The sequence below is a fragment of the Aspergillus ochraceoroseus genome, assembly GCF_002846915.1.
Source record: "Aspergillus ochraceoroseus IBT 24754 chromosome Unknown P175scaffold_3, whole genome shotgun sequence".
NCBI classification, from domain to species: Eukaryota; Fungi; Ascomycota; class Eurotiomycetes; order Eurotiales; family Aspergillaceae; genus Aspergillus; species Aspergillus ochraceoroseus.
The window spans coordinates 1,041,124-1,064,534 of record NW_024468478.1 but is presented as its reverse complement, the minus strand read 5'-3'; the positions used below and the strand labels follow the sequence as shown (position 1 = coordinate 1,064,534).

The window sequence follows — 23,411 nt, the reverse complement described above, 5'->3', positions numbered from 1 at the left end:
GTTTTAGTGCTAATGAAGGGTAAAACCTCACGAATGAAAGCCTGGACTCGCTGCGGGTCAATACTTACTGGCTGTACGGAGTACGGAGTATTACCCACTCGATGCAACATGTCACTTCCAAGTTCCAAGATGTGTATTGGTAGGAGGGAGGCTCTTTGGTCCAAGGTGTCAAGGCGACAATCTCATCGTCTGCTTCTGGACCAAGAGAAATGAATACAGAAGTGCATTTGAGAATATTCTTTTCTCCTCTCTCTGTCTCTCTCTGTTTATCAATAATCTGAATTAATTATGGGCCAAATCAAGCTCCCTCCGACCCCCCCTCCTACTTCTCTCCTCTCCTCTTCTTCCACTTCCGCCCCTTTAGAAGAGGACCTCCCCCCGGCTTACGATCAAGTCGCTGAGAACAACACCTCCTCTTGTAATGACCCTCTTGCAGTGCCCGAAGATGCCTACTATGTTCCTGGTCTCCAGCGTTATCACAGTGTCAGCCAAAAGAAACGTCATTCTGGTGTTGTGACTCTCGATCCCGACCTCTCCTCCGACGCCATCGCTCTGGAAGGCTTCATCCACAACCAGACCAACCTGCCTCCACGACCCTGCCTGATCATCAACGGCTACCACCAGGAGACTCGGAAAGACGGCAAAAATAACTCCACCGAGAATGTGACCGACTTTGACTTTCGTATTGATTTGACTCGCACATTACTACGGTGGGGCCGCAATGAACCAACGGGGCCGTCGGAGCGCTGGTCCTACACCACAGTGGTAAGGGATGAAGATGGACAAAGGGCATACCGCGGGGGTAGGATACGGTCGCGCGGAGGAAAATCCGGACGGATTGCTCTTTCTACCAGCGAAGATGGGGAGGGGGATCGGTTGATGGATCTGGAGAATGGCGAAGATGTTCCTGGGATCAAGGGCTGGTGCCAGCGATTTTGCAAGGATCCATCTCCGGTTAAATCGTATGCTTGCTCTTTTACATTTTCCTTCTATACCTCTGACCATTACCCCCCCGCATTAGGTTCACCTACCGTCGCCACCTCCATGGCTTCGATGCCTCTCCCATGCGCACCTCGCTCGCATCTCACATCCGGTCCACAGGCTACCAGGGCCATATCAATATCAACCCCTCTCTGGCGAACGGGGCAGTCACTATCTATTCCCCGCATTGGATAAACAAAGCGCGCAACAATGGCCTTGTCTTCTGGACTTGTATAATCCTCCAACTCTGGATCATCACCTGGCCGATCATCTGGGTTATGGAACGCCGATACGAAGTCATTCGCTCGCAGTGGTTCTCTTCCAAAGTGATTTGCGATCCCCGGAGCCCTGGCGGCCAGCGGAAGGTGTATGCAGGCGGATACGACGAAGCAACCGCGGCAGACATTTGGGCCCCCGTGGTTCGAGAAGCGGCCTGGAGGGGCCGGACCGGGGGAGACATTCTGGGCGAAGCGGAAATCGAAGAGCTGCGCCGCGTCGGAACCGAACGACGCGAGATGCTGGGCGATGCAGCTGATCTGGTCAGACGTGGCCAGGCCGTGCTAGATATCATGGGAGTCCGCAGTATCGGCGGGGTAAACGTGTCTGGAGGATGGGGGAGAGATAACTCCAGCTCGGACCTCTCTCAATTCAGTAGTCGGACGAACTGACGCCGTTCATCTCTCTGTTTTGTTTATTTCTTTATACCCTTTTGTCCGATTGCTAGCCTACGCTTCGAATCTCATGTTCTATTCAAAACACACTGCAATACGCGCAGTTTTTCTCTATGAGTGGCTTATTTTTATATTGCTTTCTCGGGGTAGGTCCAGTTTTCCTTTGGTTCGCGATCCTAATAGGGGCTGTATAGTGATGTGTTCTCCACAGAGCGTCTTTCGGCTGTATGTATGTATGAGAAGAACAAGATGAATGTGTAACCAACCGCCCCCGATTGTCTAACTGCGTACCATCAATGTCAATCTGAATCCGACACCCGGATCCCTGCAACAAGTCAGCTACCATGATACTTAGCTAACATTCAAGCACAAAAACAACCGATGGATAGTTCTATTGCATATAAAATCGGAAATTAGGGTATTATCTATTGCTAAGACGGTCAGACACCTCCAGTATGTCCTAATGTAGGGGGCACCACAGGGCACCCAAAGCAAACAGGATTCCTCTCCCACTGCTGCAGCTTTACAGTTCTTTCATTTAACCTCTTCATTATGGAGAGCGACAAATGCTGCCTCCATAATGATATTTGCGGTCCCAATTCTATATGGAATCCAAAGTAGTCCGCTATCGAGGTGCTTGAATTTTTGATTCCACGTTTCACGAATAAGAGTCCACAGACGGCGATTCATTTCGGAGCGACAACTGTATAAGCAATGGCAGGTCTGGGTCACCTCGGTTGAGCGAACCAGATCTGATAGGAAGGTATTTCTGCCTAGAGTGGATAGAGCAAGTTCGTTTTGGCCGGCCAAAGTTGGAACTGAGCGATTGATGGTTTCCCAGCTGGATTTTTTTATTGCGGGGTATACTCATATCGGCGCCAATTGTCCAGCAACCACCATCTTGCGGCGGAGGCTGCCTCTTGAATCCATTGTGCGGCTTCGTCCCCATCGCGCGCACGAGTCTGGCCGATCAGGCTGGAGAGGTCAAATGACATGAGGTAGTTGGCTTCGCGTGGGTCGGTGTGAACGTTGGAGAAGCGCCACTCGACGTCCGGGATCAAAGGAATAACGAGGCGATAGGAAGTGGTGGCAGATCTCACTGCGAGCCAGCTGCCGCCCGTGTTCATTACTCCGAACTGCCAGTTTTTCGTTCCATTCCTCTCCGCGATGAGAGGCCGAATCATCGATTGTCCTTCGTACAAAGGGAGTAAATCGCTGACGATATGCTTGCTTGGGTCGTTGAGCGAGGCAGATTCCTTAAGCAGGTCCAAGATCGTGGGCAGGATTTGGATAGAGGTAACGGGGCCGTCTATTTCGATGGAAGGCAGCTGTGGATGCGCGAAGACCAACGGAACGTGGAAATTCGACACATGGGGATTATCATAGGGAGTTACACCCCCGTCCTCAGGGAGTGTAATGCCACTATCATCGAGTTAGTTTCGGAAAAGGGGAGGGGGGTTTCGCTTTCAGATTACACAACTTACTGGTCACCAGTCATGACAACAAGCGTCTCGTTCGCGACCCCTGTTTCCTCGAGGATATCTAGAATCTCTCCAAGCCATTTGTCTGCCAGCCCGATGGTGTTCAAGTAGCGGTTGAATTTTCTGTTAAACGGAAGCCATCTAGAGCCCACCATGTCCTTGTATTCGTGATGCGGGGTATCCCATGGGTAATGGGTGCCGCCAGTCAGATGGGTGATAAACAGCCGCTCTTGCTGCTCTTCGGCTTTGGTGATGGCATTTCGAACGTAGCTGCGCAATTCGTCGTCCGGATATCCCCAAAAGTTAAGCTGTTCTTCGTGCGCGGCCGGATTTGCGGCAAAATCCTTGACGAGGTTATCCACGTTGATAACTTCCTGGAATCCCAATTGAGGCGTGAGAAGGTTCTGGTTGTCATACAGGTCCGTGATTGACTGCATAAAAAGGGTCTTCCACGGCCATGAGGTGAAGTCGTCGGTTTTGTTCAGGCTCTCCAGTTGGGTATTCAGTGCCCTCAGGATATGAGGGATACAGGGCTGGTAGATATGATGCTCATACTCGTGGTTAAAGTCCACCACAAGCGGGGAGAGGCCGCAGACTGATCCCGTTATACTCTTGAGAGTAAAAGTGCCCGACGTGTAAGAGTTTGTGGCGTGGATGCCCCCATACGGCTGAACCGTGCCCTGATGGAAGCCGGAGGGGGTGCCAGTCAGTCGCTCTGCCGTGGGCGTTAAGTTGGCCAACCGGTTTTCTACCTGACGGGGGATATGGCCACTGTAAGATTGGCGAATCCGCTCGTGAATATACGACTGATTGCGCACCGGGAAGACATCGTATCGGGTACTTTCTAGTTTGAGGAGAAGAACGTGTTTAATACTGACGTTGCCTGCGTGAAGAGCCTTGCGCAGAGGTTGAATGAGGTCCCCCCCAAGGTTTGAGATGTGCAGGGGATCGTGCGATGGATCATAATGAACAGAGGTTTTGTTGCTGTGAGAATCGGAATACCAGTCCCTGAACCCTGGCAATTCAGCCGCCGGCAGCCATTCAAATTTCGGTGGCGTAGCCAAAGCAGTGCCATTACCCAGCCAGTTGAACTCCCCAAGTGCGTGAGGCGCCTCGAGCAAAGGGTTGCGGTTGTCGGTCTTGGGGGTTACGAACGGCGTCAAGGGCAACGTCTCCGAGAGGAATGGGTAGGCCGGGTCTGCGGGGCGAATCACCTGCAGCAACCCGATCAAAGATATAGGTACGAGAACACAGCAGCGCTTGATCAAGGATACGCAAGCGTCCCGGCTGGTTTGTTCGGGGGAATTCAAGAACCCAGACGTGTCTGAATCGTCGAAGTCATCGTACGCCACGGGCTCGTAGACCTCTTGCTTCTCGACGGTGCGCTTCTTCCCGCATCGACAGAATAGTGATGTCGCAGAGGACCCTAGGGTCTGCATCACACTGTTGGTGAGCTCGTACAACAACGAAGTGGTGAACCAGGATGCAACAAGCATGAGGATCTCGATGACAACCATTCCAGCCAACCCACTCAGTAGGGTTTTCACTGAGGCGAAATCGCGGTGGAAGGAGTGTGCCTGGCGCCAGTGAATCTCAGCTCCGGTAGTGATATAAAATGACATGTTTGCCGCGGCCATGCAGGACAGCCCCAGTCTGAATAAGAAACAACATACGTTAGCAGAAAGCTCGCTCTCGCGCATCTCGGGTGACTTACACGCAGGGACAGACCGTTAAGACCGCAGCTACTCTGACCCATTTCCGCTCGTACTGGCGGGTCAAGGCCCAAAATAGTGCAATACAGATTAGATCCTGCAGAAAAAACGTGGGACCCCAGGCTAGAAACTGCGGCCAAGAGAGAGACTTTCGGTGCGAATAGAGATGGATGAGTTTGGCGACAACGACGGAAAGGAAGAGGAGGGAGAACCAGTACTTTCGCGACACTGTCCACGCCAACTGAGAGCATCGGCTGTTTCTGACAAGACAGTTGCAGATCGTCATGATGGCGGCTTCTTAGGAGGACGGACCGAAGGCACCCCAGGGCTGTAACATTGCTTAGATGCGGTATAGAAGTACAAGGCGTCGGGAAGGAAGACGCAACACCCGAACGACAAGCTCAGTGAAATAGAACAAAGCAAGAAAGGAGAGAAGAAGAAAAAAAAAAAAAAAAAAAAGGGAAGAAAAAGAAGAAAAAAGGTCAGAAAGGAGATGTAAGACCGGGGTAGGAGCTATGTACTAGGGTTAGGGACGAATCCACAGCGTCATAAAATGGCTTCTGGAGACCCTTTGCTACAGCCTACGGATAGATTTCCTCCACCTGAATCCACTCCAGAAAAGGCAGTGTCCTCGATATTCAGAGCAGGGTCTAAACTTGGCTTGGGGCTTAGTTGTTAGTGGCAGCGAATGGCCGGACAAGGAGTCAACGTTCGGGTGTAACCTGTCAGATACTTGTCTACAGTCTTGGTAGGAGCTCCTATCGGGTCTTGCTTGATGATGCTATACTCCGTACTCGGTTCTGAAATCCCCCCCCGTGCCCTCTTACCTGGAATGATTTAAGGGCCCGTATTCCCACAGAACTCAAAAAGGTCCACTCGGAACCCTCAGAGGCTGAGTCGGTCCATTGGCCAAGTTCTACGCAGACCCGCCTGGGCTATTAATGGGAACACCTATCGGGATGTGCCACAAAGGGGTCATCAGTCTTGGGAAAAACCTGAACCCCTTGGTCATTTCCTCTAAACGCTAGTGTGACCGAGAATGGTCCGGTTCGATCGATTTTCGCGGGTCTGACGCCACAACTTGCATCCAAGAGTCCAAGACTCTGTCTGGCTGATGTAGGCATCACCTCATCCTTGTCAGACTGCGGCAGTGGCTGAGTTCAGACTGTCCTGCATGTCAGCACTTGCTTACCTACCTACGGAGTACTAACTATGTATGTACGTACCTATATTGAAGGATGCATTGCTGCCGAGGAAATGGAGCGAACGAATAGGGGTTCAGTCTAGAACTCGGAACGATCGAGAAAATGCCTACAGAGTTTTTGCATTGGGTACAGAGTACAGAGGTACGGAGTACAGAGTATACAGGAGGAGAACTCTCGTCTCATTCTCTATAGTTATATTATATCCAGCTTTTTCAACACACACAACCTTCGCAGTCTCTTTTTCCGTCTTGTCTCTGATCCGGACAAACATCAAGCTGACGCAACCCATATATTGTTATCACCGTAGCCGTAAGGGATGAACGACTCCCGGAAATACCGCTCGGTCACCACCTCGTCATACGTCTTATCATCGACGCAATAATTCCCCCCGGTTGGTCCAATATGGGGGCAGTGCTCCGCAGGTCGGTACTGCACCATATGCTCATGGACCTCGCGACACAGCAGCGTGTTTCCGCCCAGTTCGTCGGGGCCGCCAAACCGGACCTGCGTGGTCAAGAAGCGGATACACTCGTCCTTGCTCGCATACTGCTGGTTCTCGCCAACGCAGCGGTCTGCGTGCGTCTGGCATATGGTATCTGCGAGTAAACTGGCGAGCCGGCTCTGGATCTGCGCCGGGTCGGTGAGATTGAACTGCTTCCCTGCAGCCTGGGCGAGCGCATCGAAAAGCTTGGGAAACCAGCGGAAGGTCGCGTCGTATTGAGTGATTTTGCCGTCTGGGTCGAACATCAGCCAGGTGTCGATCGTGATGGGGACGAGCAGGTTGAACGATGTGGCGTTGAATGTGAAGACCGTCGTCGCGGACGCTATATTCCGGTTCGCGGCGAACTGGGTGATATTGTATACGATCGGAATGCCCACCAGACTGAGATGCTGGGGGTCTGAGAAGAGACCGAAGATGTATTCGTTGTTCAGCTCACGGCCGTCAAACGTCCGTGTGATATCGACCCGGCCTTGCACCTGTTTTTTTTTTTTTTTTTTTTTTTCACTGTAAGTTTAGGATTCCGAGACACTAATCGGGATCGACAACAAATGAAACACGTACATCTTCGGCAAATACTGAAGTATTTGTTGCATTGATCTGCTCAAGGTTTGCAGGATAGAGGAAGTTTTCCCACAGACTGTTTTGCAGAGCCCAGACTTCGTTGAATGTAAAGCTAGGGCCTGGTGTATGTAAAGCACTGCCCAGTGCGAAGAAGGCGGCTGTATGAAGGTAATGCATCTTCTTCTAACGATGGCTCGTCCACCGCGAGGGTTCTTTTCCCCAGGAGGCTGTCAGGGCAGCTCGACAACTACATGGACGCGAGGAATGCGGTTTATATGTTGGGCCCGTTTTAGCTGCCTAACATTCCTCGCGTGAGCTCGTTTTCACAGGAAATGATTCCCGCTAATTATTGTAATTGCTTGTTTTGCCGACGAAAGATGCATGGACATTGTAGTGGAACTCGAAGACTCGGAGCCCCTGAAGAAACCGGTTTCTGGTGGAATCGAGGTGCATATGAGCTGAACATCGCGCTAGTGACGGCGGATATTGCTGCGCTGCAGGGTTTCATCAGAAACTAGTGTAAATATAGCGGATATTGTGGTTGAGGGATCCTTTCTCCATTCACGATGTGCTGATGCTGCCGTGAAATGGCTGCCTTGCATGCGTTTTACCAGCGGTCTCCTCGTATACGGACATGAAAGGGGTACTTCCTTTACATGAGTTGCCCAACCAGAGAAAACATGCAGTGGGTAAACCCTTAATTGGCATACTTTTATTTACTAACTCTATGGGGTTGTGTGGAACATAGTGATGCAGTAATGCGTCAAATGATGTCCAATCAAGGGTTATAGTTGACCACTGGTACCACAGTATCGTCCAGACTGACAGCATCGGGGTTCTCGTCCTGGACGCCAGAGTATCGGTTGATCCATCCAAGCACCTGTTGGTGCCAGACAAGGCTGTTTTCCTTGTTGAGTACCCTAGATATCCCGTCAGTGTCCGGATATTGCACAGCGGGAAAGGAAAATTCATACCAGTGGTTCTCATCGGGGAAGTTGAGGAAACGGCTTGGAACGCCGCGCTCCTGGAGTATATTGAAAAGAGCAAGTCCCTCGGACACCGGTAGGCGATAGTCGAGGTCGCTGTGGATGATAAGTTGAGGGGTGCTGAACTTGAGAATCCTCTCCGGGGCCGAGGGATCCCACCGACGGTAGTTATCTCGGTTGGCCCAAAAGGTGCCATTAAACTGTTTAATTCCGTTAGGGCACGTCTACTCCCGCCGAATGGCGTCGTGGAACTCACATCGTGTTCGATGAACCAGAGTTCTTCGGTAGAGACCTTTGCATCGGCTACAAACGTGCCGTCATGGCTAACAAGTGCTCTGAACTCGCGTCCGAGGTCGCTGCCTTGGATCCAGTTAACCATGAAGCCACCATAACTAGCTCCTGCAGCTACACCACGGCTCGTGTCAACGTAGTCAATATTGTCACGGATGTATTCCCAGCCCTTGACAAGATCATCGTATGGGGCACCTCCTAGCAGAATAGGTCAGCTTTCCTTGCGGGGCGCATGTATCCCGTTTATTCATACCCCAGTTGTTCTGGATTGCATCGGTCAGTGCATCACCAAACCCTGTGCTTCCGGTTGGGTTTGGAGCAATGACTACGTATCCCTGGTCAGCCCAGACCTTGGGGTTCCAACGTGTACTCCAGGAATCCGCCCACGAGCCCTGGGGACCACCGTGAATAAAGTAGACAAGAGGGTAAGACTTGGTCTTGTCAAAGCCGTCGGGGTAGATGATCCACGCTTGAATCTACGCGTGGATTAATGACCTGGAAGTAACAGTTCTCGAGTTACTAGTTACTCACATCAGTCCAGTTACCGGCGAAATACACCTCGTCAACATCGGAGGGCCCAAGTCCACTGAGCTCAGCGTCAATCTCACTAGCCAAGGCGAGGGTCTTCACGACACCTCCCTTTGGGATGGAGCTAGTGATGTACACATTCCAAGAGGTCCACAAATTGCTACCTGTCACCAGCAGGTCCTTACTGGGGAGAATATAGTAGGCTAGAGCATAGCCTGCATTCGTCAGGCGCGCAGGGACGTAGTCGTCCGTGGCCTGATTGGTGGTAATCAAGAACAGATTACCGCGCCCCTTGTCCTCTGCGCCAACAATGATGCTTCTTCCATCAAGCCACTTGAGAGAGTCAGGAGACCTGTCCCAATTTTTGGCCAGAGCTGAAATCGACTTGTTGGGGATATCGTAGAGGTACAGAGTGCGACGATCCGACTCGTATGTTTCCTCTTCCATTTGGAAGTAGGCCAGCCTTTTGCTGTCAGGGGAAAATCCCGGACTACTGGAATCGCCCCTGATGCCTTGGGGGGCATCGTCAGGCCCGTTGATAGCATATGCGTCCGTCGAGCCATTGTGTGGCACAAGGTAGATATATGACGTGGTATAGTTCGCCTTTGGCAGTTCTGGAGCCTTACTCTTGTAGGCGACCCATTTGCCATCAGGTGAAATATCATAATCGGATGACCCTCCAAACGGGGGAGAAGGAGATTCCGCGTTTTTAATGGGCGAAACAAGGTTCTTGAGTCCTCCTGCGCCATGATACTTGGAGTGAAGGTCCTTCTTCAATGTGCCGGAAAACACAGCGTTGAACGTAGTCGAAAGGTAGTAATCCCAGTGGCGGACATAAATGCTGTCATAAATGCGCGCTGAGCTCAAAGCAGTCTCTGCCAATTCCGCATTATACGCAGTACCATTAGCATACGACTGGGCGTAGGCCACATATTTGATATCTCCTGTGTCCGTAGTGACAGCCTTGAGGCCGGAAAATGCGGCCGGCAGCGAAGCAGCTTTGTATCTACAATCGTCAATCGGGAATATTTGGGGTACCAAATCCAACCTACCCTTTCCCCATGTCCGAAACGCTGGACACCCAGAGCTCCACGCCACCAGGAATATCAGAATTCGTGCCATTGATGTACAGAACATTCCAGTCGGTCAGCCAAACGATCTCGGAGACATTGCTGTCATTCGTAAGAACTTTGATATTCCCTGAATTGAGATCGACTACGCTCCACCATGCGGTAGTTTTATGTGTTTCAAAGGAGTATTGAGAGGTTGAGAAAAGACCCACGCTCTACGCCTGTTAGTCTGCAAAGCACCACCCCACATACAGACCGGGTTCACTTACTCCAGATGGATTGGGGATTACTTCAGATCTTCGGGGTGCACTAATCAACTCCCTATACAAGTGTCAACCTAAGGGGGGGGGGGGGTTCAAGAAAGGCAGATGTGACACAAAGTCGATAGGAACACGTACTCCGGCGTCAGAGCCAACGCTGCAGATGCAGCAACCACAGCAAATAAGACCCACGTAAATGCACCCATGGTGGTATAAGATGCTGGTAATAACTTTGGGGAACGCCAATTGGCTCCCTGGCGATGCAAGTTTGCCGGACGAACAGAGGTCAGCGGAGAGACGACTGTCTTTATACATACAGCCCGGGGCAGGGATAACGCGATTCAAGTCCAGGAATGGCCATGGTTATGGACCTTCCCAATCAAGACTACAACAGATCATCAGAGTACGATCGACAAGCCATGGCTAGATGGCGTAAAGAGCTGAGGATATTCAAGGCGCATCTCACAGGTTTTCAACATCCAACCTGGCCAACCCGGTTTTAGATCCCGCGGTAAGGCAGGACGCTGGTTTCTAAGGTTACAACACCAAGTGCCTCGGCAGAGCTTTGATTCGACGGGGGAAGGGCGATGCATCTCCAATCCCACGCAATTTTAGTAGCGGATGTAACGTTTATCAGGCATGATGCAGCCCGTTGTCTTCCTGGAAATTTGGAACGAGATCCGTGAATTCTCCGTGCGGAGGTACGTGTAGTAGTTACCCTGGAGCGTATCTACCCAAGGGAGACGGACGGCAGACAGGGAGATGGTACCCCTGGCCTGGCAAGATACCAATAGAGGCATTGTTTGGGATCTGTAGTAGTTATATCCCGGTAGTACGATGGATTTCATGCTTTAACTTGCAAGACCATACATAGTAATTGGTACACAGGAGTACAATCCGCGACGAACCATAGTGAGACTGTTAAATACCCTGGAATGGCATTTGGTAAGGTCCTAGCCGTTCCCTAGGTGAAGTTGGGGTTCATGAGTGAAGTACACAATTTGGAGGGAGGTTATTAGGAGGTCGAAACCTGGAATATAACTAAATGAGAAAACTTCAATCTATATATTAAGCAGCTCCCCTTTTCATCATATCCAGTTCCAGGGTTAGACAACTTCTGTCTAGGGTTAATTGCAGGCATAAGCCTAGATAATGAATGCTACTAGTGTTGGGTTAATGTATTTCTCAACCATGTATCATGCCCTAATTTCTAGTTTCCGAACTTACCAAGTTCTTTATGGTAGCTTAAAACAAGGGAAAGATATGTGTTTAAGAATAAATCTATGAGCCTTAAAGATCCTGGTCGGTGGATAACAAAGTCCACTAGAATGGCAACGCTGCTTCTATATTGCCCAATATTGGAGTCTGAATCCCAATGTGCACGTCACGGCCCGGCGCAAAGACGGAGGCAAGTGATGACCAGGTCATGAGCTATCCAACGGTAGAAGATCTAGGTGTATATTTGTATGTGAGTAAGCCAGCTGAGATTAGATCCCTATTGATTAAGTTACATGAGATGGGAATTGACAAAGACGCGCCATAAGCCTCTATATGAACCATCATAAAATTCGTAAACGACCCGCGTTTGTTCCACAGGATATAGTGTAGTGATTCCAAGTAGTGATTCGGGAGAACTGCGAGGATCACTACAGATGTTAGTAACGTCAGATACATAGGTCCTGGCCCTGGGTGGCTACGTACTGTCGCTATATTCCTTGTCCAGCGTATCGTCCGGGGGGGAAATTGTACTCGTCGTCCCAGTTTTCCTTCGCAGCGAGCAGAGGACCCCATTCTCGTTTAATATTGCGGAGATGCTGCTTGATTTTGGACAGTTTAGATGTCTTGCGGCGCAGACTATTGTCCCGCTCCTGCTCCCGCTCCTTCAGGTCGAAGAATGATATGTCGCTCATCTGGCAGGCTCATTTAACCCTGGTATACTTTCTCAAGTGGAACCGATGTACGGAAGCTGTCAGGTCAGGTCCTGCTGGCCTTTATAGTAGAAACTCCTGCCAAAAAAAAAAAAAAAAGCCTCATCCGCACCGCCGAGACGCACCGAGAAAAAGCCAACTTATCTCCGATCCAGCGTCATTTTCAGCTTCTCGCCAACCAGAGCTTTTCTGAAGCATCAGATATTGTAGGCCAGGTTGAATACGAGACGGACGACGACCTGCCGGCCTTATCCGAAAAAAACCCCCTGCTGTCTTGGGACCAGTTTGTCCCTGTGATGGCTCAATCAACAACTCAGTACCCTGCCACTTGGGATCCAGGGGACTACTATACTACGTCCATGGGTTGTTAGAATCAATTTTGCGAGTGGCATCCATCCCTCCTCGCCCCAGCACTTCCTAGGTTGGGATTAGTACGTTGAATGATTCTTAACAACTAATAAATACATCGTTCCAGAGAAGCCCCCCCCCCCGTCCATTGGTTACCATATCCAAAAACAGCATAATGGGTTGATTGATCTGGACTTGAAGATGGAGAAATTCAGGATTAGAAATGAGCAATGCCTGCCGGGAGATGCATGCATCCAGAGATATATCGATCTAGAGAGTAACTCCTAGTTTAGGTATGTTCTGACCCTATTTTCTGTTCCAACGACTGTCTATAAGTAGGTTTCTCAAGGGAAAGCAAGTGATATACATATTAAGATTAAACATATTTATTAACAATGCCACACCAGCATCTTTGCAGTTGTAATGTAAATGTATCCGATCAGAGAATGGAATATGTACAGAAAAGAAGAAGAAGAAGAAGAAGAGACAATAGAATATAAAGAAAAAATACAGAGAAATGAAAGAGATAGAGAAAGATACAGAGAGAAAAGAAAAAAGGTAGAGAAAGATATAGAGAAAAAAAGGAAAAGATAGCGAAAGATAGAGAGAGAAAAAGGAAACAAAAAAAAAAGAAAGACTAGGATCTAGTTCGTCGCGCAGGCTTTGGCGCCCTTGGCCGTTTTAGTCTGCGTGTAGGTCTCGGTGACCTTGGTTTTGAGGATCTCGGTCTTCGTTTTGGTGCCACGCGAAGTAATCGTCACCGACGGCGCCAGGGTCACCGTCGTGGTCTTGAAGATGGTGCTGGTTGAAGCCGGGTGCGTGGTCGTCTGCTTCAGGGTCTTCATGACGGTCTTGGACACCGTCACGGTGCTGCGCGGTAGCATGGTGGTGGATTTGACAGCCTTGGTCTTCACGCTGGTGACCGTGTGAGTCTGGCCAGGGACTTTGACCTTGGAGGTGACGGTTTCCATCGCCGTGATGGTGTCGATTGTGGTGCTAGGCTTCAGGGTGGTCGTCTTGCCCACGGTCTTGGTGCTGGTTTCCGTCACAAAGGCCGTGACGGCGCGGATGGTTTCCGTGGAGACCTTGGTGGTGGCGGCGACGCTGGTGATGGTGCTGGTTGCGGCCTTGAGCGTCGTGGTCTTACCCGTGGTCTTGGTCGAAGTCACCGTCACGTAGTCCGTCGTAGGGACTGCAGTGACGGTTGAAGTGCTGACGGTGACGGTCACGGTGGAATACTGCGTGACCGTCGAACTAGTGGGAATGATGGCGCGCGCCATGACCAGGGCTCGTTTAGCTTGCGTGGGGTAGCAGTGGATGGTAGTCTTGACGGTCTTGGTGGTAGTCTCGGTGGACGTCACCGCGACGGTGGTGGTGGTGTCCTTTGCTCTCACCGTCTTGGTACCGCTGTCGCCCTCGGTGATGGTGGTATACACAGTGGTCTTCGCCCCGCGTGGGATCTCCGTCTTGAGGCTAGTCGTTGTAGAGGTCACCATGTCGGTAGTGGTTACGGGTTTGGCTGTGGCGGTCACCACCTCAAACGAAGTCGATGTCGCCTTGATGGTGGATGTGATATCGGCCTCGGTCTCAGTGGCGAGCACGGTGGTTTTGCCCTTGACTTTGCTGGTCTTGGTTTCGGCGGCAGGAGTGATAGTGACCATATCATTATTGGTAATGATGGTGGTCTTGGTGCTGGTCACAGTCGGCTCCGTAATGGTCACAGTCGTCGAGATCGTTGTCTTCTGCACTACGGTCTTGAACGACGCGGATGGAGTCACGGTGGTACCGATGTCATCGGTCGTGGTGACCATGTCCGTTGACGTTACGTGAGCAGGGGTATAGGTTGTGTACGCGGTAGCCTTGTCGGTGACGGTCACCACTGTGGTCCAGGCAGCACTTGGGACCGGGGTGGACGACGCGGTGATGCTGGTGGTAGTAGTAGTATTGGTGGTCCATGAACCCGGCACGAAGGGAGTGCCCTCAACGAGCGTAAAGTCGATCCATGAGGTGGATGCGAAGAAAGAAGTCAGCTCGAACTGCGCCACGGTGCTGTTGTCCAGCATCGTCACAAAGGACGCACGATTCGCGGTTGAAGCTCCGGGACCGTAGTTCTGGTATTCGCCAAAGAGCACACCATCTGTCTGCGGGCTTTTGGTCGACCACACGTCCCACCCGGCGGCCTCGACACAGGAAGCCAGATATGAGCGGACGTAGGCAACCCGTGCGTAGTTGTTCCATGGCCGTCCGAGGGAGATTTTAGAGAGACTGCCGGTGACAGATGCGGCGGGTTTGACAGTGCACTGGTCAAGCACGAATCCACCAGCGGTGGTGTTCGTTTTCCGCTTGTCGGCTGTAATGCTGATGCCGTCTTCGTTGGGAGAGATGGTCGAGTTCAGGAGGTAACCCGCACCGGAGCCCCAGATCATATCGACATTGCCTTCGACGTAACTATGACTGGCAAAAAGGTATCCGTTTACCAACAGCGCGTCTTGGTTTCCGATCACCTGGCAGCCGTATAGGGAAGCATACTTGCTAGACCTCACCGCGAATCCCAGCGAGGCAATGTTTGTGGTTCTTCCAAAATTGTTGACAAAATTGATATTCATAGCCTTGAAGTAATTCCCGGTAGCATAAACAGTAGCGCTATCCGAATCCGATTGGCCTGTCTGTGTGCTCACCCCGGCATTGTATTGGATGGTCACTAGATTGCTCGCGGCATCGGAGGTGTTGTTGGAGTATCCCATGAAGATTGTCGTACCGGATCGATTGACGACCAGCTGCTCCTCATACGTGCCCGGGTAAATGAAGACCACGGGGGTCTCCTTGCTCGAAGTTGGCAACGCATTGAGAGCGTCCTGGATGGTACCGTAAGTGGTGACATTGGTGATGGCTGTTTTGGAGACGACGTAAGCGCCCGCAGGAGGAGTGGTTCCATTGTAGGCGGTGGTGGAATTGGAGGTAGTGGTAGTTGAGGCCGGCTCCGGGGTCACAATGCTGTCCCAGTAGGTCATATCAATCCAATCAGTCGAGCCCATGACCCCCGCCAACGGGTACGTATCCGAGGTCAGCAACGTGGAGTAGCCAAAGGCTTCACGTGCCGCGGCATTGCTTTCCCAATTGCTAGGGCCAGAGTTGTTGTACTCGGCAAATGTGACATGGTCGGTGCGAGCATCGTGCGTACTCCAGACCTTCCATCCTGCGGGGTTGATGGTATCGGTAAGATACGAGTTCTTCACGACTACCAGAGCGTATTCCGAGTATGGTCGGCCGAGATAAACGCTTTGCGTCAGATCAACCGTTGCGTCCGGGGCGGACTCGAACAGGCACTGGTCGAAAACATAGCCACCAAGAGCACTGGACGAGGCGCGACTTTGTGCAGTGATGGCGGATTTCTGGCGTTTGGCGCCGATAGTGCAGCCCTTGAAGTAGGCCATGGAGTATCCCCAGATAAAGTCAATAGCACCTTCGATGTAACAAGATTCATAGTATTGATATCCCGTGGTGCTGCCGGTCAACAGGGTGTCTTGCCAGCCGATGAAGCTGCAACCGTAGAAGCCAATCTCCGAGCCGTAAATCGAGGCAGCGAGAGTTACATATGATGGAGTAGCCCCATCTAGATTGGCCGAGTTGATGATATTAATGTTATATAGGGCAATCTGGTTGCTAGTCGTCGAGAAGGTGGCCGTCTCGGCATCCGAATGGCCGACTGGCAGAGGGCTAACGGACAACCCATGCGAGAAAGTAATCGTGACCTCATTACTCGTGTAGTTCTGGCCAGGATTCCCCGTCTGATAGCCAATGATCATGACCGGTCCATCGCGGTTGATTGAAGGCACCTGCTCGTTGTAAGAGCCAGCATACATGAAGATGATCTGTGTCGAGGAGTCATCCGGTAACGAGGCCAGGGCATCTGTCAGATTGCTATACGAGCCATTCACCGATCCACCGGGCGAGACAAGAACCGCGCCAGAGGGAGGAACAGTGCCACTAGTAGGGTGAGTCCAGTTGGCTCCGGAGCTAGACGAGGAAGTTGACGACCCAGTCAGGTTGTACGAAGGCACGGAGTCGTAGGCCGCCATATCCAACCAGGAGGTGTCACCAATCCATGCCGACAGGGTATACGATGCCGCCTCCGCGGCAGTCAAGTTTGTGGCGAAAGAAACTCTCTCCGAGGACCAGGCGCCGGGGCCTGAGTTGTTGTATTCGCCAAAGGTCACATACTCGGTATTAGGTTGGCTGGTGGACCATTTTTGCCAGCCCAGAGCACTGATATGCTTGTCCAGGTACGAGTTCATGTAGACAGCAATGCTATACTCCGAATACGGCCGGCCCAGGTAACTCTGGCCATACGTAGAACCGTAGCTGTCAGTGTAGGTAACATAGCAAGTGTCGAAAACGTATCCACCAGACGCGGTCGAGGAAGTACGGCTCTGTGCTGAAATGCACGACCCGGGCGTATTGGTGGCGATATAGCACTGGTGGAAATATCCGGTTGAGTATCCCCAGATAAAGTCAATCGAGCCCTCGATATAGCAATTGGAGAAGACTTGAGTGCCCTGGTTTGCCAACAGAGTGTCCTGGTATCCGATAAACGAGCAGCCATAGGCCGCCATCTCGGTACCGTAGAAATCAGCCGCCAGAGCTGCAGTGTTCCGTGTCTGCTTATAAGTATTGTGGAAATTGATGTTGTACAGGGCTAGGCCGCTGCCGTCTGTCTTCTTGACGTTCAGGACGGGCGTGCTTTCATCTTGCCCAGCGCTCGTTAACGCGCCGGCGGCGTACTCGATCGTGACAAGATTTTGGGTGTAATCGTTCTCGAACGCGGTCTCGCCACGTAGTGTGACTTTGCCATATCGGGTGATCGAGATCTGCTCTGTATAGGTACCAGCCAAGATGTAAATCGTGTAATCATTACCGTCGTTAGGCAACGCAGCAATTGCCGCGCTGACATTGCGATATTGTCCTGCAGACGCGTTTGGAGACACTACCAAAGTTGCTGAGCTCGTTGCTGCGGCGCTGGTAGCGGAGGCGATACTGGACGACACTGCTGTACTGGAAGCAGATACGGTAGACGACGAGCTGTACACAGAGTCCGGGAAGCCCGAGAATGATGCAACCGCCGATGTGTCGATCCAATTCGTGCTTCCCAGGACGTTTGCGATGGAGTATGCGCTATCATCCGACAGCATCTGGGCAGCGCTGATCCTGGACTTCGTGGATGCGCCCGGGCCGGTGTTGTTATACTCGGCAAACCCGACATTGCTGCTCGACGAGGATACCAACCAGCCCTGGGGCACGATATGCGCGTCCATATAGGAGTTGAGGATGGCTACTTTGGAGACGCTGGAGTAGTCTCGGCCGAGGTAGGTGCTATACTTTGGAACCGTACTATCACTGGGGACAAAGGCACAACTATCAAAGACAAACTGCGACGGCCCGAACTGGTTTTGGTACGCCTGGGCGGTAATAGACTGTCCGGTGGTGGTGACGGCCGAGACAATGCGCGAGTTATACACATAGATGCCACCGTATCCCCAGATGAAGTCTGTGGTGCCCTCAATCCGGCAATCCGAGAAATAAAATGCGCCGTAGTTGACCAAGAGACTGCCCTGTGAGGACTTGATGCCACAGCCATAGAAGCCCAACACCTGTGCCTTGGCTGCGATGGCCACCGCGATGTAGTTCGTTTGAGGGGTGGCATCGTTGGTGAAGTTGATATTGTAGAATGATAGGCCTTTAGCGTAATACTGCGTTGCATCAAAAGCTGCCGTGGACGCAGAGCCACCATTACTAGAGTAAATGGAAGCGCTGTGGATAATCGTCACTTGGTTCTTCGTCTGGTCGAGCTCGTCGTCGGTTTCACCCCGGAATACGGTGGCTCCCCCGCGACTAATGGTAATAGCCTCTTCATAAACACCTGCCAGGATATAAATGTACTGCGTAGTAGTATCCGACGGCAGGGCTGCAACCGCGGCAGCGATGCTAGTATACTGCGCACAGCTGCCGGAAGGTCCGACAACTAGGGCACTGGTGGGCATCGATGATGGCAAGGGACATCCGGTTGCGGATGCTATGGCAGCAGATGAAGAAGCAGATACTGACTTGGTAGAGGTCGTAGAAGCCTTGGTGATTAAGGGGACAGAAGAAGACGCCACGCTGGATGTCGTAGTGGACGTGGTCACACTCGTGGCTGCTGTCAGTTGGGCAGCGTCGGCACTTTCAATTGCGGCCACCACGTCACTATCGACCCAGTCGGTGCTGGTCGTTGCAAATTGAGCGTTGGCGCTGGCAAATACTTGCGCAAGGGAGAACCGTGCCAGGTCGGCGGCGCTCAAAAGAGAGACGTAGGGGGAGCGCGCCGCACTATTGCTGCCATACGAACCCAAGCCAGTGTTTTTATACTCGCCGTAGAAGTTCAGCGCATTATTGGTGGTCGAATCGACGTGAACGCCAGACGCCGCAATGAATCCGCCGAGTGCGGTGCCGCGATATACCACCACAGATCCCTGTCCATTTGCAGCAGCGAGATAGACATTCTGAGCACTGCCACCGGACTTCTGCTGCACAGAGCAGGAGTCAAAAACCACGGTGGAGTTGGAGAACACCGAATTGGCAGTAAGCCCTTTGTTGTACACGAGCAAGGCATTTGAATGCACCGGAACGACAGTAGTGTTATAAAGGTACAGACTGGGGTAGCCATAGATGACCTTATCGAGAGCCTCAATGTAGCTGTTCGCAATCACTGCAAGACCCGGCTGTGCTGTAATACCGACACTGCCTGCGGAAACAAACTGACAACCATAGAAGGCATTCTGGCTGCCGCTCAGAGTTGCTGCACCATAGTTACCGGTGGCCGTGTTGACAAAGTTGATATTGCGGAAGGCAATGGCAAGGACATTCGCAGAGATAGTGAGAGGGCTAGTAGTCGCGATGGTAACTTGATTCTGGCTATAGTCACTTTCGCTGGTCGACTCGCCAATGACCGTGACGGTAGCAGTAGCGGACACCGTCACTGCCTGGGTGTATGTTCCGGCCTTGACTGTCACAGTTGGGATGCCCATGGACTGGGCGTAGGAAATGGCATCATTGATGGCCGTGAACTGGCCGCTGGCATCCGTCGCAACCAACACCTCGGTAGTAGACGCTGCGGTTGGTATTAGTACCTAAAGTCGACGTCCCGCGGATAAGAACAGGAATGAATCGCACTTACTGGAAACACTGGTGGTAGCGGTCGTCTCGGCCGTGAGTGTACCAGTAGCCACTGCTGCAGTCGATGTCGACAGTGTTGTAGCAGCCGCCTGGACAACGGTCGATGAAGATGAAAATGTGGCCACGCAGCTCTGAGCAAATGCCAGGCTTGTAAAGCCCAGCATCGACCAGAGATACATGATGACGACGATGAATCTGCACCACCTCTGGATGCGTATTCGACCAGATGGAAGGATTCACCTTGCTGGGGACGCACGGGAGTACATATATCTTTTACCCCTGCAGGAAAATAGATTGATCGAGCGTGGTGGCGTTTTTCTTTCCTCTGTTCCTGAATCCAAAGGCAAAAGTAGCCGAATTCTCCTGGCGAAAATAAGATCCCTGGGCCCACCGAGCTTCATGTCCACGGTTCAGCGTACTCGGAGCGGCATAGAATGGCTCGGAACTGGACGATAGCCCTAGTATCCGGAGCGCTGGTTGGAGGAACCATTCTACAAGCCTCGATCATGGCCATGACCCATCGCTCGTCCGGGCAGATCTAGCCGACTTTGCAACTGTCTTTTCTTTCTTCTAGGGTCGACTATTCTGAATACGGTTGGAACTCCGGTCCAACCCCCGAACGTTCAAGTTGGACAAATGGGACATTCCCAGCGCAGTGCTCCGGACGTAGGTAGGCCCTAGGGTTTGGACTCCAAAAAAACGTGGTGATCCACTAGACGAACTCATTCGGGCCTTGTTCCTGAGATCTCAATGGGGATCATGCAATAAAAATGGCCCAGGATCTGGCGCCAGCGATTACCTCCATAACGGTACTGGGTAGTACGTAGTACTCCAGCAGATAACTAGCTAGTGTAACCAACTATCTCTCGAGGGAGGTTATTAATAGCTTGACCCCGTTCCCACCAGGTCCTATTCGGGGCCTTGAGCGAATCTCATTACATCCTATGGCTCCCGTGCCGAATTTTCAATTTCTTTCCCAGGGAGGCGAATTTCCAACCTAAAATCCTAGGAGAACCCAAAATAATATAGAAATAAAGGCTCGGGGCGCGCTATTGATCAGCCAGAGTAACTATTAATCCGTATACAATTCCTGAAGCGGAGGTTCTAGCCAGAGTCCTGGGGCAAAATAACCGCGAGATACGCACAGGCTGCCCCCGAGTCTCAAGAATTCTAAGCCTTTCTTACGCCACCTACCAGTTCAGCCGCGAAATACGAGCATCCTATCGGTTTAGGTAGTTTAATTGACTTTGGGTATACAAATTCCAAGCCCTGCAATTCATCGGCTATTGGTGGCTTGACGAGAATGCGCTGGAACTAACCTTGATATTTGCTTAGCTTCGGCGGAATTACGGCGATTTACTCTACGTCCCAGGCCAATCCTATCTTCGCTTTTCCAGCCATACTATGTAGGGATCTCTTTATTGGATCCGGTGGAGCGTTAGGCTGCTCGTGAGTTGCTTCGGCCGCTGGGCCAGATTGAATGCTTAGATACGCACTCCTGCTAAGCTTCCCCTGGCATTCCTTCCTTCCTTGACCCTTGGCTCGCATCAGATGAAATTTTCCGTCGGATCTCTGATACAGGGCTGGGGTATTCTCGGTCTCTTCCAGGAAGATGGTCAATCGGTTTACGGGCGACATCTTCTTGCCTGGAAAGACTCTCAAATCTCCACGCTAGAGACACGCAGCGGTATAAAAAGGGCAAATGAATAGGTTCAGCGGCTAAAATACTTCTGATATCCTAGGTCCACTCTGGTTTCCATTAATCTTACGGAACAATTATTCACACACAGAACGGATAACCCCATTAGATTGCCCCCAACACCCCTTTTTGGGGTTTTTTTTTACTCTAGGAACCGTAGAGTCATACTCCGTAGACGTCATGACTCCTTCGGATCCAGTTCCATGTGGTTGAGCCGAGGTCTAGATAAGCCAGCACAGGCGGAGCGATGGCAGTGCTTCTACCAAGGCACCTGGATTCTGCACAGGTCAACGGAGTAGACGAATTTCTCGTATTACCCCTGGCTTGTCGGATGCATCTCCACAAACTTGGACAGACTCCTGGTCCAAAATCATAGCGGAACGAACCTGCGCGTGTGGTGGCTTACTCCATTTTGGAAGACTATCGCGACAATGTCATGCACTACTATAGTACTAAGGGTGGGATAGGACCGCTAGCCCGACATCGTCCCGCTTTCTCTTACGTGGCTCGTAACAATATAAAACCTTCATATAATAATATATGATGAGAGGTCATCAAACTATGATGGTAGAAAGTTGACCGAAATGGATTCAATTGGTCTAACTAGGAAATAGAGAGATGCTTGGAGGAAGCATGGAGATCTAGAAGGAAACAGTGGCCTTAAATATATAGAGTAGTCACATGTCATTATCTTCTTCTTTATGGTAATACTGCTTTATAATAGTACTAGTTATATTTACTAAATACAGTACTCTAACACACCCCCCTTAATAATATATCTATTATATAAAGCTATTTAGAATCTATTTCTAACCTACTAAAACCTAACTTCTTAATAAATTTATTAAATTTTATAGTTAGTAGTACCTTAATTAGCTTATTAGTAATATTATCCTCTTTACTAATTATTTATAGCTAAATTCTACTATTTTTAATTACCTCTTTTATAAAGAAGTAGTAAATATCTATCTAATAAAATATAGATATATAATTTAGCTTCTTTACTAATATAATAGTATTTATAGAATTAATATATAAAAATATAGTATTTTTTATAGACTATTCTAGTCTAATAATTATATATAGCTTTTATAGCTATATAACTAGCTTTATTATTATATCCTATATAATAAATTTAGTAATAATTAAACTTAGAGTAACTAGTAATTACTTTACTAATCTCTATATAATTAGTACTCTAAATATAAAAAATATAAAATCTTTTATTAATTTCTTATCTTTATAATCTACATGAAAGATATTAATATATATATATAATAAATTATTTAAATAACCTAGAACTATTATATAGTCTAAGATCTTCTTTAAATATTAGAAAACTTATTTAATTATATTATAATTTAACTTACTAAGATTATAATTCCTCTATAATAATTATATTATTATATATTAAATATCTAGTTAGGTTTAAATAATAATCTAATTTAATAATCTAGTTAACTCCTAGTAATAAGTAATATTATCTTCATCTATAGAAGTATATATAATATTTAAAATAATATTACTAGTATTTAATATCTCTCTAATTAATTTCTATTCTAGAGTTATTAGTATATAATATAGCTAAAGACTATAGAAATTCTATTTATAGAGTATCTTTTAGATATATATATATTAGAATATTAATATTAGACTACTAAGTAATCTATAAATATTATATCTTAAGAATTATATAGGTTTACCTAGTTACTTTAATTTAAAATATCTTTCTAGCTTATCTATAAATTATTAAATATTTACTTTATTAGGGCCAGTAACTATTATATTATTAATATAGATAATAAGTATTAACTACTAGTCTAGATTATAATAGAAACATAGGTCTTTATTAATTACCTTTATATTAATTTTTACTAGAATATTATAAAATTTCTTATACTAAAGAAATACTAACTATTATAATCTATATAGGGCTTAGAATAGTAGATATACTATATTATCTGTCACGGCGTAGCTGT

At 49.5% G+C, this 23,411-nt stretch overlaps 6 protein-coding genes across 6 annotated transcripts; 1 reads left to right on the top strand and 5 right to left on the bottom strand.

Annotated features, from left to right (window-relative positions):
- Window positions 1-144: 144 nt before the first annotated feature.
- On the top strand, window positions 145-1,798 carry P175DRAFT_0500503 (uncharacterized protein). The gene is made up of 2 exons (XM_040896966.1): window positions 145-962; window positions 1,022-1,798. The coding sequence occupies exons 1-2, from the start codon at window positions 289-291 to the stop codon at window positions 1,647-1,649; spliced, it is 1,302 nt and encodes a 433-aa protein (XP_040753010.1). The 5' UTR covers window positions 145-288; the 3' UTR covers window positions 1,650-1,798.
- A 705-nt stretch (window positions 1,799-2,503) lies between these two features.
- On the bottom strand, window positions 2,504-5,131 carry P175DRAFT_0436325 (uncharacterized protein; the record flags this gene model as incomplete). Its single annotated transcript, XM_040893797.1, has 3 exons — window positions 2,504-3,074; window positions 3,137-4,786; window positions 4,848-5,131. The coding sequence occupies 3 exons, from the start codon at window positions 5,129-5,131 to the stop codon at window positions 2,504-2,506; spliced, it is 2,505 nt and encodes an 834-aa protein (XP_040753009.1).
- A 1,013-nt stretch (window positions 5,132-6,144) lies between these two features.
- On the bottom strand, window positions 6,145-7,482 carry P175DRAFT_0193068 (uncharacterized protein). Its single transcript, XM_040892548.1, has 2 exons — window positions 7,114-7,482; window positions 6,145-7,028 (listed from the first exon to the last, which is right to left on the bottom strand). Exons 1-2 carry the CDS (start codon window positions 7,288-7,290, stop codon window positions 6,321-6,323), a joined length of 885 nt encoding a protein of 294 aa, XP_040753008.1. The 5' UTR covers window positions 7,291-7,482; the 3' UTR covers window positions 6,145-6,320.
- A 274-nt stretch (window positions 7,483-7,756) lies between these two features.
- On the bottom strand, window positions 7,757-10,656 carry P175DRAFT_0193007 (dipeptidyl-peptidase 5). The gene is made up of 7 exons (XM_040892547.1): window positions 10,387-10,656; window positions 10,258-10,309; window positions 9,971-10,203; window positions 8,922-9,924; window positions 8,644-8,866; window positions 8,356-8,588; window positions 7,757-8,299 (listed from the first exon to the last, which is right to left on the bottom strand). The coding sequence occupies exons 1-7, from the start codon at window positions 10,452-10,454 to the stop codon at window positions 7,892-7,894; spliced, it is 2,220 nt and encodes a 739-aa protein (XP_040753007.1). The 5' UTR covers window positions 10,455-10,656; the 3' UTR covers window positions 7,757-7,891.
- Window positions 10,657-11,730: 1,074 nt separating this feature from the next.
- Window positions 11,731-12,195, bottom strand: P175DRAFT_0500497 (uncharacterized protein). The gene is made up of 2 exons (XM_040896965.1): window positions 11,950-12,195; window positions 11,731-11,894 (listed from the first exon to the last, which is right to left on the bottom strand). The coding sequence occupies exon 1, from the start codon at window positions 12,156-12,158 to the stop codon at window positions 11,955-11,957; it is 204 nt and encodes a 67-aa protein (XP_040753006.1). The 5' UTR covers window positions 12,159-12,195; the 3' UTR covers window positions 11,731-11,894; window positions 11,950-11,954.
- A 973-nt stretch (window positions 12,196-13,168) lies between these two features.
- Window positions 13,169-19,912, bottom strand: P175DRAFT_0434694 (putative pectin methylesterase; the record flags this gene model as incomplete). Its single annotated transcript, XM_040893680.1, has 3 exons — window positions 13,169-17,603; window positions 18,699-19,668; window positions 19,777-19,912. 3 exons carry the CDS (start codon window positions 19,910-19,912, stop codon window positions 13,169-13,171), a joined length of 5,541 nt encoding a protein of 1,846 aa, XP_040753005.1.
- Between the last annotated feature and the right edge of the window lie 3,499 nt (window positions 19,913-23,411).

Excerpts from the sequence above, each read along its gene's own strand:
- P175DRAFT_0500503 (XM_040896966.1), top strand. The coding sequence starts at position 289 with ATGGGCCAAATCAAGCTCCCTCCGACCCCCCCTCCTACTTCTCTCCTC. Across the intron at positions 963-1,021 it reads GATCCATCTCCGGTTAAATC|GTTCACCTACCGTCGCCACC; the intron begins GTATGCTTGCTC and ends CCCCCGCATTAG.
- P175DRAFT_0193068 (XM_040892548.1), bottom strand. The coding sequence starts at position 7,290 with ATGCATTACCTTCATACAGCCGCCTTCTTCGCACTGGGCAGTGCTTTA. Across the intron at positions 7,029-7,113 it reads CTTCAGTATTTGCCGAAGAT|GTGCAAGGCCGGGTCGATAT; the intron begins GTACGTGTTTCA and ends AAAAAAAAACAG.
- P175DRAFT_0193007 (XM_040892547.1), bottom strand. The coding sequence starts at position 10,454 with ATGGGTGCATTTACGTGGGTCTTATTTGCTGTGGTTGCTGCATCTGCA. Across the intron at positions 10,310-10,386 it reads GCGTTGGCTCTGACGCCGGA|GGAGTTGATTAGTGCACCCC; the intron begins GTACGTGTTCCT and ends ACACTTGTATAG. Across the intron at positions 9,925-9,970 it reads GTTTCGGACATGGGGAAAGG|ATACAAAGCTGCTTCGCTGC; the intron begins GTAGGTTGGATT and ends TGACGATTGTAG.
- P175DRAFT_0500497 (XM_040896965.1), bottom strand. The coding sequence starts at position 12,158 with ATGAGCGACATATCATTCTTCGACCTGAAGGAGCGGGAGCAGGAGCGG.